The sequence below is a fragment of the Coenobita brevimanus genome, chromosome 87 (genome assembly GCF_032717465.1).
Source record: "Coenobita brevimanus isolate Jiangsu-jjx chromosome 87, ASM3271746v2, whole genome shotgun sequence".
NCBI classification, from domain to species: Eukaryota; Metazoa; Arthropoda; class Malacostraca; order Decapoda; family Coenobitidae; genus Coenobita; species Coenobita brevimanus.
In genome coordinates this window covers 26,289,659-26,305,164 of record NC_137040.1, presented here as the reverse complement: position 1 = coordinate 26,305,164, position 15,506 = coordinate 26,289,659, and the positions used below count along the sequence as shown (strand labels likewise).

Below are 15,506 nucleotides of genomic sequence, written 5' to 3'. Positions count from 1 at the left end.
TCGATATTGAAACGATATAACAATCACGCAAGAGAATGTTAGAGGTGTAATATGCCAAAGAAATAGCTGAAGAAAAGGTGCTGCCCAAATACTGATAGACGGATCAAATAGCCTTTTCTGTCATCTTGTCTCTTGAATGTGGAAGCTGGGTTTTTGCGGTGATGATGATGATTGTGTGTGTGTGTGTGTGTGTGTGTGTGTGTGTGTGTGTGTGTGTGTGTGTGTGTGAAAATAATGCACTTTTATAACACTGCATAATGATTTTAAAATAATTACCATGAACGACCATTAAACATGAAACGAATCACTCTCGGTCAGTCTTTACATTTTTTTTCCCCCTAGAACTTTTTTTTTTTTTTTTTTCTCCTCCGTCCATGATAAGTGTTGTCCCAGTAACGCTGTGGATCCCCAGCATGAGTGAGACCGTGAGTGTTCCTCTTGCATGCGTAAATGAAGGAAAAATAATGCCCTCTTTATGGGTACATTTTCGTAAGCCTGCATGATGAGGGAATGGGGTCTGGCACGATCAGGGACGTGAGTTCTCGTAAGGGCGCCTCCACACGAGTCCTGAAAGTTTTGTGTTGCTTACATGTTGCTATACTATTTTTGCTCTAACTTGGCTAAGAATTTGTTTTTTTTGCAGCTTATTTTACGTAGTTCAGTGGCAGAAAAAAGCAATACTACGGGTCTACATCCTTTCGAAACTTCATCGTGACTAACGTCATATTCTAGTGTAAATCTCTCGTTACAACTCGGCATTCAGGGTGAAGAGATGGCAATTTCAGGCCAAGTTAGAGTAAAAATAGTAAAGCAGGTGTGGACGCGGCTTAAATTTCACCTCGATTTATTTCTGACATTCCTCTGTTGGTTAATATTCGTGAGTTGATAGAGGCTTGGTGTGTTTCTCTGCCCATAGATAATTCTCCTTTATTTGAAGCGTTAGGGAGGAAGTTACGAACGTGCCCCCAGTGTGAAGTAGACGCGGTAAAATAGAAGATGAACTATTGATGGTGACTGCACATTTCATTGAGTGTACTGATAATGGTTTCTCCTAAATGGGGCGATGAGTTACACCTAGATTTCAAAGTATGTGTATTAAAATGAGCATAATTTCAATATTTGCCTGTTTATATGTTTAAATAATTTTAAGCCTTTAGTTTTCATGTCTGTGGGGCCTGCTCATCGTATATATAGTGGTGGGAGGTATTATTATTATTATTATTATTATTAAGAATGAGCATTAATTTGCTTTCTTTGCACATTGTAATAGCATGATCATAATACAACTCTGCTTTTCACCTGCACTTGACTTTGCATGCACTTCTTACTAACACAAAAACAATTCTTTAAGACTTTTTGGCTTTAGTGTTTTAATATGCATGTGAGTGGAGGACGTTTTTGAAATATGCAACTAAATATTTAATAGTTTTTCTTAAGCACATGTTGTTATTTAAGAGAGTAAAATGTATCACAGAAATCCAACTTTGATTTTTAAAAGTAGAGTAGATTCAGAATGCATAGCAGTTTTTGGACAAGTGTTTGTTAAGTGTTAAATATACTTTGAGAACTGTCATGAAATAATACGTAAATTTATGTGAAGAGTAGTAATTGTAATCCAGTATATATTCACTAGTCTGTATTTTTAACTTATATAGATAATGTATATGAGGAAATGGTGCCACGAAGTACGCTGACTTTGCCGTTTTCTGTTCCTTTCCCTCTTCCCGGTTCTCCATTTTCTATCATTCCTTCAATCTTCGTCTCTCTCTCTCTCTCTCTCTCTCTCTCTCTCTCTCTCTCTCTCTCTCTCTTTCTTTCTTTTTTTCTTTCCTGGCCCCTCCACAGCACGTACAGTGAGCCCACCGGCCTTAACTTCCTGTCCTGGATGCTGTTCAATGTACCCGGGATGCTTATTTGTGTGTTCCTGGCCTGGGTGTGGCTTCAGATACGTTTCCTGGGTCTGTTCTGGAATAAAAAGTGAGTTCCAGTCTTGTTAATATCTTCCATATATATATTCTGTGTCAATGAATTAGTCAGGTTTTAATCATGTATATTTTTACACGTGCGCAACAGAAACTAACAGCATAAAACGCGCCTTATGCATTCATCAGTAAGAGACACGTTTTGATATGCATGGATCAACTGGGATCTGTCTCTCATATACCCAGCTGGTCAGCTGTGGAGCAACCTCTCTCCCTGTATCGACAAGACTTGTATGAAGGGTAAAGATGATTGGGTAAAGACTGTATCACTATATTTGCTTGACAGTCAAATTTCTGTCTTGTGGTTCGTCAGTATTCAGTGTCTGCACATCATTAGCATTTTGTATGATGAACCATGAAGCTACAATCGAGTTAATAATTACCAGTTACACTTGTACCTCACTTCCTTCCCTTCACCGACAGGAAGAGAACTTGGTATCTCATTTTAATCATATCATCGTCTAAGGAATGGAACATCACTTTGTAGTTAAGCCAGATGTGTGTTTTGAATATCTCTTCTTTATCTCCACCCACCAGGAAGAGGAGCTTGATGGAGACATCGGCGGAAAAGAAGGCGGCGGTGAAGCGGCTGGTGCAGAGCAAGTATGACGACCTGGGCCCCATGAGGTTCCAAGAAGCGGTTGTGTTGACGCTTTTCATCATCCTCGTCCTCCTCTGGCTCTTCAGGGCGCCCGAGTTCATCGCCGGCTGGTCAAAAATCTTCCACGATGCATTTGGCGTGTGAGTTGCGAGGTGGCCCGGGGTGGATGCAGGGGTGCAAGAGAGTGTAAAATAAGTTATATCGGGGTGGAACTTAGTGTTATAAAGGTGGAACTTGGTTATTTGAAGGTAGGTGTGTGTTAGTCTGGAAGTAGGCTGTATTAAAGTGGAACTGGCTCATACAAAAGAGGAACTGGGTTATAGAAAAGAGGAGCTGGGTTATACAAAAGTGGAACTGGGTTATATGAAGGTGGAGTTGAGTTATATTAAGGTGGAATTGAGTTATAAGAAGATTGATTTGGGTTATATTACATGTATATGAAAATGGAAGTAGGTTATATGAAAGTGGAGTTGGATTACGTCAATACAGAACTGGGTCATGTGACAGTGGATGTTGGTAGTATGAAGGTGGATTTGGGTTATATGGAAGTGGAATGGCATTGTATGTGTGTGGAAATGGGTTATATGGTGACTATGCATTGTATTAAGTGGAATCTGACTACATGAGGGTGGAATTTGAATAGACGAGGGTGAAGCTCAGGTGTCCAAGGTGGAACAAGGTAGACGAGGGTTCAGTTAAGATATATTGTGAAGGAATGGGAGTATACTGTCATGGAGGTAAGTGTGGAAGAATTTCAGGTAGATATGTGTCCTCTTTTTAGATGGATGGACTCAAGGCTGGGAACACGAAAAAAAAGACAGAAGGAAAAAGGAAAAGACTAAGCAACTCTCTAAATTCTTACTCAGGCTCTCTTTACTCCAGTCCTAAAACTGCCATTTCTCCATCTGGAATGCCGTGCTGTAACAATAAATCAACAGAAGAATATGATGCTATGACAAAGTAATGTTATGGAAAGGATGTTGAACCGAATCATTGTCTTTTCCGACCACTGAGGTAAGTGAAATTACAAAAAGGACGAAAATTTGGCCTAAGTTAAGATGAAGAATTATGCAGGGTGGTCCATATATACCACTCCTCTCCCACTCCACCGGGTGATTCTCGTGTGTGGTGGGGACGGCTTAGTCTCCGCTGTGTCTACCTGGCATCATTTATTCATTTTCTAATCCCACTGCCACAACCAAACCCACACCAGCAGACCTACCTGTCCGCACAACACATAAGATAACATCAGGGGAATTTGTAGTGGAGAGCTATGTATGGACCACCCTGCACGTCACTTAAAAAATGAATAATCTACCCTAAGCTGAATAAAAACGTCTGAAAATAACACGAATAAAATTTAAACAAGTCGTCGGATGGAGGGGGAAAACGAAGATTTATATATGTTTACAATCCCTTTTCCAGCAGTCCGACATCCTCCTTTCGGGGGAACTGGGAGGGAGGTGAGGGACGTTTGGATAATCGGGCAGTGGATCCGCCCAGTAATATAGGTGCCACCAAGTGAAGGCGTCCCTCTCCAGCGCAAAGTTAAAGAGAAAAAAAATAATTACAATGTATGTTTTCAGTGATGTGGACGACGCGACCCCCGCCATGCTGATAGTGTTCCTGCTTTTCGCCCTGCCCGCCAAACTGGACTTCTGGTGCTTCAGAAAACCAGGAGGTCAGTGATGGGGGGGTTTAGGGAGCTTACAAACTTACCTTGATGGGATTTTATTTTTGAGCTTGGAAACTTGCTTTGTTTTATTATGGCTCGGAAATCTGCTTATATGAGGAAATTTTTGATATCTTAGAAACTAACTTTGATGGAATATTTTTTGTTTTGGCGCTTAGAAAGTTCCTTTGACATGATATTTTTTCCTAGTTAAAACTTACTCTAATGGCATATTTTTGATGGCTTAGAATCTTACTTTATGTAGAATTTTTTTATAGCTTAGAAACTTACTTTGAAGGAATATTTTAATACTGAGAGCTTAGAAACTTACTTTGATGGGACATTTTTATATTGGCGGCTTAGAAACTTAACTTGACGGGCTGTTCTCGCTCTGATAGCTTATGAATTTACTGTAATGGAATATTTTTGGCAGATTAAGAACTTGCTTTGATATGATATCTTTGTTTTGATAGTTTTGATAACATAGAGGCTCACTTTGGTGGGATATATCTGTGTCATAGCTAAGAAATTCGTTTTGCTGGGATATTTTTTTTTATAGAAATTAACTTTGATGGGATAATTTTGCTCTGATAGCTTTGAAACTTACTTTGACAAGATTTTTGTAACACAGAAACTTTCTTTGATGAGATTTTTGGGGCTTTGATTGCTCAGAAAATTAATGTGATATTCTATTTTTTGATCGCTTGGAAAATTGCTTATTTTGATGTATTTTCATTTTGCAGCCTCGAAACTTTCTTTAGCTTAACGTTCATGAGAGTTGTGTATAGCTTAGAAAACTTGCATGGGATATATTAATTGCTTAGAAATTTATCTCCCCCCCTTCCTCTCCCTTTCTTTCCCCTCTCACACTCAGTCTCAAAAACCTTCCCCTACAGATCCAGAGCGAGACCCTGAAGACCGCAACTCCTGCTTAACTTGGGAGGCGGTGCAGCAGAAGATCCCGTGGGGCGTGGTGCTGCTGCTTGGTGGAGGCTTCGCGATGGCAGAGGGGGCTAAGGTGTCGGGGCTGTCGTCGTGGTTGGGCCAGCAGCTGTATGTGTTCAATGGCGTCAACCCCATCGTTATTGTGCTGGTAGTGTCCTTCGTGACGGCCATGGCGACGGAGGTGGCGTCCAACTCTGCCACGGCCTCTATCATCATGCCCGTGCTGAATGAACTGGTGGGTAGAGAGAGAGAGAACGTGTGTGTGTGTGTGTGTGTGTGTGTGTGTGTGTGTGTGTGTGTGTGTGTGTGTTCTAGGCCATAATTCTTTGCATATACATGTCTGCGTTTGTTTATGTGTATATGGAATGAATGTGCTTAGATGTGTGCTTTTATTACAGTATTACAGCTCTCTCTCTCTCTCTCTCTCTCTCTCTCTCTCTCTCTCTCTCTCTCTCTCTCTCTCAAAATCCAAGTCATTTTACGATACTGTCTATGTCATGTTTTCCTGGTTATCTTTTTTGTAGTATAAGAAATAATTGTGATAATGATGATGATGATGATTACGATGATGATGGTGATAATGATGATGATGATGATTACGATGATGATGGTGATAATGATGATGATGATGATGATGGTGATTAATGAATTCTACAAAAACACTCAGCTTTCCGTATCATAACCTCATCCCCGCCTCTCTCCCTACACACAGGCTCTGAACATCCAAGTCAACCCTCTGTATCTCATGCTGCCTGCCACCATCTGCTGTTCCTACGCCTTCATGTTGCCCGTCGCCACCCCGCCCAACGCTATCGTCTTCAGCGCCGCCAAGATGAGGAGCAGCGAGATGGTGGGTGGGGTGTGGGTGGGAGAGTGGGGGCTATAGGGTGGGCTGTGGGTGGGAGAGTGGGGGTTTTAGGGTGGGTGTGGGTTTGTTGGGGTGTTAAGTAGGGCTTGCCAAGAATCGATAATATCAGAATCAACGTTTCCGAATACCTGTGTCAGTGGACTCGCTGGAACCATTTCTGGAATCGATTCCTGAGTACACAAAAGTCATATGAGGCAGGGCAACTCGGTGAAGTCACTTCCTGATAATAATAGTTTAATCGTATTTTATTGGGAGTAACTAATAACACAGGATACTAATTAATATTATTCCTAACTTATGGACATACCAGCAAAAGTAATAAGCTGTTCCTTGAAAATAATATCCAGTAGTTTGAACATAAACACAGGTTTCATCCACTTGAAAACTATAAATTTTCAGTGCATAAAAGATAAGCAGGATAATTTTTGGTTCGTATAAACATCTCTCCATCACAGCTGACACATACAGTAGACTATACTATTCATAAAAATTACGATTCTGGAATTAGTCCTTGCTCAGCCCTCCAGAAAGGCAAAGGTCATCCGACCCGAACTCACAGTCTGGAGTGTCAAGAACGTCTAAACCGAAAGTGAGTTGTTGTACTGCACCACTAAATCGATTCAGTTTTCTCATCGAATTCAACAACAGAGTGGCACGTGTCATGGCAGTGTTTGGCAATTCGCCTCACTGAGCCCTCAGTAGTGCTGGCAGAATCGCTGTTGGGAATTCGCTTCTCACAGATTCTGTGGTGGCTCATTAGAATCGCAGGAATCGAAACTAAAATCAATTTTCGCCCAGCCGTAGTGTTAGGGTAGGGGTGTGGGTGATGGATGGGGGTGATGGGAAGTCAAGGTGGAAATGGGTGAATGTTGGGTTGAGTGAGTGGGGAATAAGGGAGACTGTAAAAGTGGAGGTTAGATACGGGTGGGGTGTGAAGTGAGAGGGACTAGTGGGGATTGAAAGCTCGGGTGAAAATGGGGTGAGGTTAGGGTATAGGTAGGTAGATAGAAGTATAGGTGACTGAGGAGATGCTGAAAGTTGGATTGGGTTGGCAGGAAGTACGGGGAGTGGGGAAATGGGTGGTAAAGATTTCAGGAGACAATGTGAGAAAAGTGAGAATGGATATGGGTGTCTGAAAATGATGAAAAGGAGAAGAATGGGTAATGGAGGCTTTGGAGAAAGAACTGGATGGTGATCAGAAAAATGAGGATGGGCCGGAAGGAATGATAGTAAAAATGGGAATGGATGATGAGGGACATGGGGAGTAAGTGAGGGAATGGAGAGTTGAGATATGAGTGGACTGGAATGATGGACAGCAAGGAAATGGGTGACATGAGGTGTGAGGGACGTAGAGAGGTGAAATGTGAGTGTGTGGAAAATTTACAGCTTTTTTTTTTTTTTTCTATTACATACTGTGCTGGATGGATTCCTGACTGTGAGGCACAAGTTTATTTTAGTGTTCTTATGCACCCGCCAAAAATATTTAATAGCTTTGTTGTAACACGCAGTTACTCATGCACGGTTAAATGTAAACCAGTTCGGCAATTATGGAATAATGAAGCAGTCATAGCTACATCAGTATGCCGTAGCAGTATTGACGGCACAGTACACGACAGACTTAGTAACAGTTGTTTCATTTGAAGCCTCGTTCAGTGACAGTGCGGTATTAGTCATCACATCATCACTGAACCAAGACCCAAGGAACTAATAACTGTATGAATACTTAATTTCATGAATACATATAGTAAAACTGCCCACCCATGTCAGACGTGTGCAAGTCGACTGATTCAGTAATAAGTCTGTCATTCATTCCTCCATTTCCCCTCTCTCTCCCCCAGATGAACGCCGGCATAGTGATGAACATAGTGTGTGTGATCGTCATCAACGTGATGATCAACACACTGGGGGTGGCCATCTTCGACCTCAACACCATGCCGTCTTGGGCCAACTCCTCCCTGATCGCCACGCCCGCACCCTGAACATCGCATCGCCTCATGATCCCCACACCCTCACTCACCCTAGATAGCGTCGGGAGGTCTAGAAGTCAAGCCGTCGTAATTCTCATCATTTCACACCCTCACGCACCCTAAATATCACCACAACTGTACCCTAAGTATCACTATAATTCAAGACGCCATCATTTTCACCAACATATCGCACCCGTACCATCACCACACCTGTACTCTAAATATAGCTAGAATACAAAACGCCATCATTTTCACCAACATTCTCACACCTTCACTCACCTTTAGCATCACCACATCTCGTCCCTGTGTATCGCTTTTTTCTCCACATTTCTACCCCGTAATGTCGTAAATTTCTCTATCGTTGCCTTCAAAATAAGGAGAAACTTTCCATAGTGGTCTTGTTTTGGCGAAATATCGATTCATCGTTTTCAGTTAACACAGCCATCTACCCATCAATTTCAGTCCCTAACAAAGCCATCATCATTTCCAGTTCTTAACATAGCCATTCATCATCATTTTCAATTCTTAACACAATCATCCGCTCATAATTTTCGTAACATAGCAATCCATTCATCATTTTCTTAGCACAGCCATCCACTCATTTCTCTTACTTTTTCACACACCCATCCTCTCTTCACTTTGGCGTTTTAACACAGGCATCCACTCATCACTCAAACGTCATCATAATTCTTCTCTTCATATAACACGATTCAATACTCCATTCACTCTAACTTGACAAAACCAAGCCACGCCCCCAGCTTGATTACAGGGTCGTGTATGGGTGATGCGAGGATGACAATGACACTGAATGCCAAACATGATAAAATGAACTGACGAAGAGAAGTAGCCTTAGCGTGACTAACAAGGATAGCACACAGCAAACATTCCCCCAGACCAAGACACTGGAGAGGGACGCCTTGTTGCGGTGGCACTGATATTACTGGTCGGTGCTGCTACCCGGCTATACAAACGTTCCACAAAGCGGATGGTGGACCGCAGGACGAGGGCAACTTCAGCCTGCAGTCCACTAGGTTCACGTTCCGATGAGTCTGGGATTGATGCTGCTACGGTTACTACTACTACTACTGCTAAGACACAACCGTCGAGTTACAGTTCTATCCACCTAATTCATTTCTAAGGGCAAACAGGCTGAGGTAAAGAGACCCTGCCCAATGGTCTCGTGGTCGGTCCGGGAATCGAACCCAGGACCTCTCAGTTGCGGGCCGAGTGTGCTTCCAAATACACCACCGCCGTGACCTCTCTGCTGAAATATCAACCACTCAGCTGCAGCGGGGGCGGGGCGACTTTGTCAGGAAACTTAAAACGGAGGATGGAGAAGATTGATAACCTTTTAAATTCTGTGACGTATCTTTTCTTTTTATGATTGTTTTTATGTCTGCTTTCTGTTAGTTTATCACCCCCGCCAAGGAGGCTGTCTCTCTCTCTCTCTCTCTCTCTCTCTCTCTCTCGTTAGCAAAATAACTGAAAACCGTCTATTGGAATTTTACCTGATTTGGTGTAAAGACTGAGAACCACAGTGGAACAAGTGACCAGGATTTGGACACAGAAGGTCAGGATTAAGTTCGATAAAACCAAGAGAAGGAGGGGCTGGTGCTTCCTTGGCAGAGATATGCGCGCTGCGAGTGCTGTTGTTGCAGCTACCAGATAATCACTTTGAAAGAGCCTTTAGTAGTGAAGGGGTTAATGAATGCTCTGTCAAACCCCCCCTACCCCAGTTCGGGAGTTCGTGTCCAGCAGCGGTGGCGACAACATCTCTTGAGCCATGCCTTCTCCTGCTACCTCAGCCTTCGACCCGTCGAGGGGGGCCACCACAGGCATTGAAGAGTCGCCACGAGCGCCCACCATCACAGGAGTCTTGAAGTGGTACAGCGTGAAGGCGAGGTACGGATTCATCAGGCGCCAGGACACTGGCACTGATGTTTTTGTACATCGTCTGGGGATCGCTGGTCCCACTTCACGGCGCCTCCAGCGCTCGTTACGCGAGGGCAAGACAGTGGAGTTCCACGTTCACCAGACACCGAAGGATCCCGAGGCTAGAGACGTCACTGGACCGGGGGGTGCAGCTGTGCAAGGCTCTGCCTATGTACGGCGGCGCCCCACGGCCCAGGGGCGCCGGCCTGCGGATCCCCGATGTCCTGGTGAGGTGGATACCATTGTCACCATGTGCATCGCGACGGCGAAGGCTTTCTGTGGTGGTGACAAGGCGGCGATGCTCGTTCTTCTTCCTCAGATTTTCGAGTAGAACGGGCTGCCGCGCCTTGTCTTCCCACAGAGCTTCGCTCGTGATACACAGGCAGCCCCTCGTCAGGAGTGTTGTGCCCCTCAGCTGCAGCCTCCCCAACCCCGCAACACACCGCGGAAAAGGCTGCAGCTCGACGCTCCACTAAACAGGGCGACTACCACCACCACCGCCAGCCCTCAACAGCCCATGGACACCGACAACGCTCACCCTGACTCAGAACTGCGCAACACACCTCCAGCTACCGAGGAGGACACCGCCTCTCCCGTCCCGCCCATCTTCCAGGACATGGAAGACCGTCCTCCAACTCCATCACCAAGTGCTGACGGTGTATCACTGGCCAACCCGTGCACTCAGGAGATGTGCCCTTCCCCTTCTCCCACCCCACCATCACCGAGGAGAAACAAGGGGAAGACTACTACAAATCCGCCTGCCACCAAACACCGTGCCTTGCCTCGTGACGCCTGCGAACCCACGTCCAGGAGCCCTTCTCCTGCTGCCGACGATCGCCCGACACTCCACATCGACCCTGGCGAATTCATCAGACACTTTCAAGAGCAGCTCTTCCAGTCCAACTTCCTCTCCTTGCTCTCCAGCCACATCACCTATCCTTCATAATTTCCTACCGCCTAGCAACTGCTACCTCTTCTACATCTGCCTCTCACTGGCGGGCCTCACAATAGGCCCGCTCCCACTCTGTTTCAACAGGTGGGAAAATCTCACAACAACAACCACTGTTCGGGTCTCTCCAAAACTGAATAAAATCGTCTGGAGATAACAAGAATACAGATTTTTAAAAAGTGCGTCATCGAATTGAAGGGGTTAATCCAGGAACCGTGCTAAGGATTTTCGGTGCTAAGAAGATAAATGAAAATAAAGGAAACATGGCGTGTCAGCAGTCTTGATAAAATAACTATTTTGTAGTTGGCGTAGTGATGAGATCTCCAAAGCTCGTGCTAACCAAGAATTTTTAGATGTTTTAATGCTAGCTAGTGATAATGGAAACTATATGTGGATTATTTATCGTATTCCGTAGCTAGATATACTCAGTTATGTAGGTAAGACAAGTTGTGTGTGTGTGTGTGTGTGTGTGTGTGTGTGTGGATTATTCTGGAAGGCAGTTAGTGGGAGCAAAAAGATTCAAATGAACTGTTTCTCCCATAATTACATATTATGGAAAATGTATGGACTGTACCGGTACGTGGTGTATTTTTGCAGGGAATTTCAAAATTTCACATTCCATTTTAATATAGATAAAATTTGATAAAACAAGAACTTATAAAATATATTTGTGGAGGTTATGACTTTTGTTATGCTGTATGTAAATTAGATGTATTTTTTTCAGGACATTTGAAAGTATTTTATTTCACTGTAAGAGCAGTTTCTATCAACTTTTTATAAGCTCTTAATTTTTAGCGTTTCAGATGATGTTATTAGAGGAAGTTTTTAGCTTATTTTAACTTGACTTCCAAAATATTCCCAGTTGTTAGCCTTTTTACAAACTCCTAACTGGGACAGAAAATTCTAATCATTTACTTCTTTCACTAGTTATTCATTTATTATTTTCACCATTAATTGTTCTATATTAGTGTAGACTGTGCATGTGTATGTAGTATGTGTATGTAGTGCTGGAGTTCGTAGTCTTGTGTTATTGTTGAGTATTGTACCATTACTTCCATTACAAGAAGTATTTGTAGCTAGTTCAGAATTTTAGATAGGGTAGTGTCAAATATTTTTACATACTGTTGCTCTTTTGTATATGTCAAAAGGTACACTTGGCTCCATTAGAAGGTACCACACACCGGAGTAGTTGGTAGGAAGACGAACAGGCAACACAGCGCCGTTCATGAGGCCGAGTGTGGAGGGAAGGGCAGGGGTGGGTGTGAATAGCTTTGTTGTTGTCCTTGTTTTTGGTCATGACTAAACCCGGATTTGCCTTAATATGAAACTGGAACAAAGACAAGAAAATAATAAAACTGTTTACACCCCTACACCCACCCCCCAGTCGGCAACGCGATCCCCACATCACCTCCAGGCTGTGGTACCTTCATGGAACCGCGTATACTGTAGATTTTTTTCAGTGTATATATTAGTAGATGATATATATTTTTATGTAATTAGTAAAGGTTAATAATTGTTAAAGAAAAATTCTATACACAGAACCACGAAGACTCAGTGTTAAGCGCAACTGTCTCTTGATCTGCGTGTGCCTGGAGTCTATAGTTTTTTACACAAGTCATTACAAACTTCTGAAGGGGATGCTTCCACATGTTTGCACCCTTGTGTTTCTTACAACAAATTCCAACACACCTAACCCTGGCATTACAACATTCCTCTTTCTCATACCCTGCACTCACTTCACAAACCCCTACCGTGATGTTTGCTTGGCTAGTATGGGGAAGAGTTATCGCTGACTATCACTCTTTGGGAGAAGGTCCGGTTTTGAAGCTGATCTTAAACGACGTGTCATAAAAATTATAATTATTACATACCGTAATTCTGTACATATATCTGAACATCTGTAACAGTTCCACCTGATCATGATAAATATTAATATTTCTTTGCAGGCTTCGTATTAAACAGTAGCTTGCTATATGGCATTAGTTGATGGTGCATTAAACTTGCTAGAATCATCAAATCATCATCGTCACCAATTTATGTTTATTTCACATGAGTGGGTAGTATCAAGAAATAGACCACAACACAAAATTATAAGCTATCAACATTGCTAAGTGAAATGGTTTATGTGATGTATTTTTTTAAGGAATATAATGAATCGGATATGATGTCTATTGAATAGAAAAACCATGTTTGAAAAGTAGGACCAGTCAGTGCTATCAATGGTGCTTAACCCCTTCACTCTGATGACATTTTGTCATATTCTTGCTACCACCAGACAACTTTGTTGAACTTAGGACAGACATCCAGTTCGAAAAGTCTACCCAAAGCTGGATAAAGTAGTCAATAAATAAATGAATCACCGGAGTGATGGGGTTTCATATTGTATAAGTGTCTTCCACCTTTAAGTGTTAAGTATAGAGGTTAAGTCTCAGATCCCCAGAGGTTTACAGAGGCGAGTATAATCGTCTGCCGTTACGTAGGATAAATAATACCCCGTGGCTGAGGAGTTAATGAGCTGTAAAAGGAACAAGGCAAGCCAAAGTTTAGCAAAGAGTTTGGGAGTGTCCAGCAAGGTGTCGCAAAAATGATAGATACTTAAAGGGACTAACGTGTTCACTGTCACTGGTGAATCCATGAATTAAAATGTTTAGGTTTTGTTTAATTCAGCGAGCTGGCGCTTGAGTACTGCAGATTTAACGAGAATAATGTGTTGATGGCCAGTTTACATGAATGAAGACATATCACCACAACTCCCATGAGTTTAGAAGAACGGAAGATCCAGCCAGCAGTTCTGTGATTTATTCTGTGATCGTGTTAATGGTTTATGCGTTGGTGAGAAGTTTCATTGGTGAGGATGAGGTCACAAAGGAATGGTAACAGTTCGCTGTAATATTGCTGGTTTTCATAAGTCCTGCGCTCGCCAAAGTCATCGCCAAAAGTGACAGTGGAAGCGAACCTGGAAAGTGAAGGTACTGTTGGTTGGCACTGTAGCATAATAATAATAATAATAATAATTAAATAAAAGTAGTGGTTGAAGCACTGGGCTTGTATTTCAATCAATAGTTTTTAGACAAGTTTAAAGATAACAATGTACACATAAACTAACATACATACAGGCACGCAATCATGTATACATATATGTCCATGGATACACACACACACACACACACACACACACACACACACACACACAAAGGCACGTAACGTAATCATGCATACTCATTCATCGGTGGATCTGACATTCACAATTATACCAATTCAGAAACAAATAAATGACGTTCTCTATAAATCCATATTTGCGCCACATTATTTTATTATTATTATTATTATTATTATTATTATTATTATTATTAGTTGTTGTTGTTGTTGCTGTTGTTGTTGTGAGGAGCTATTTTATCATAACTACAAGGCCCACATGTAACTCTTAAGGAAAAAAAATCTGAAAATACCTAAGAGTTATTTCGTCTTAAGAGGGTTACAGATTTTAGCTTAAGAAAATTTATTATATTTTTGCAGACGAATTATTGTATTGTTGAGAATTATGTTACGAGAGAAAATATTTAACATTTTCTAGGCATATACCTGGTATATTTTTGAAGTGTTATAGGTGGATTGTGATGACTAGTTTAAGATATATTGTTGATTTTGAGAGAGAGAGAGAGAGAGAGAGAGAGAGAGAGAGAGAGAGAGAGAGAGAGAGAGAGAGAGAGAGAGAATATTTAACCTGTCATTTTACTTGAGCCGGATTCAGACGATTTTATTCAGCTTAGGAGAGTCTTTTCGAACTGGAGGGGTTGGGTGTAGTCTTACTAAACCCCTTCAATACGAGAGGCCTTTCCTGATCTGTATAAAATCGCCTGGAATCAGCAAGAACAAATGTAGAAAAAAAAAAGGTCCATGTAGGAAAAAAAAACTGTTATATGCCCACAATAAACGCGATTTTATTAATACTGGATATAATTTCGCCCCTTTCCCAGTATGTTCCGTAACTCATCTCCCTTAGCGATTTATCCTACTCAATACACCTGTGCGTTAATGATGAAAATGATGTCGATATTAAATTGACAGGCCTGCATCTTTAACGCTCAGTTGCAATATTACATTAACACCTGGATATATAATGCTAGTCACAAAGAAGTGGTATGGGAATTAAATAAGGCTTTTTTTTTTTTTTTTTTTTCTGCCACTAAGCTACGTGAAATAAGCTGCAAAAGGACGAAAATCTGGGCCAAGTTAAGATGAAAAGAGTATAGGTGGGCTAAAGGTAAAGATAAATTACCACCTAAGCACAATTAAAGTACGAGCACATAAAAATAATCTCCCGGAGGAAGCATAGACTTGAACAATATCTATTGGACATCATAGGAAATAAACGCCCAGCGACACTCACTATTTTTATAGAAGGTTGGGCATCACGTCGCTCGGGCAGTTTTCAGTTCAATATTTATCCCTGCGTTGCCTCAGTGTGTTGTTGTATTGACGAGAAGGTAGAAGTGTTGGCAATGTGTTAGCAAGTTATATTTATTACTGAAAAAAAAAAAAAGTTTGAAAACACATATCAAGCTAAGTTTATTGACGAAAGAAGTTTGG

The 15,506-nt window shown here is 42.0% G+C and overlaps 1 protein-coding gene across 1 annotated transcript in view; it reads left to right on the top strand.

Annotated features, from left to right (window-relative positions):
• The window catches only part of LOC145411016 (Na(+)/citrate cotransporter-like), a 60,302-nt gene extending 52,103 nt beyond the window's left edge, over positions 1–8,199 (top strand). Inside the window, exons 6-11 of the mRNA XM_080281080.1 lie at positions 1,846–1,977; positions 2,520–2,723; positions 4,170–4,264; positions 5,152–5,435; positions 5,913–6,050; positions 7,907–8,199. Coding sequence (XP_080137206.1) covers positions 1,846–1,977; positions 2,520–2,723; positions 4,170–4,264; positions 5,152–5,435; positions 5,913–6,050; positions 7,907–8,047 — 994 coding nt within the window. The 3' untranslated portion in view covers positions 8,048–8,199. The remainder of the gene's footprint in view (positions 1–1,845; positions 1,978–2,519; positions 2,724–4,169; positions 4,265–5,151; positions 5,436–5,912; positions 6,051–7,906) is intronic.
• The last annotated feature ends 7,307 nt before the right edge of the window (positions 8,200–15,506 follow it).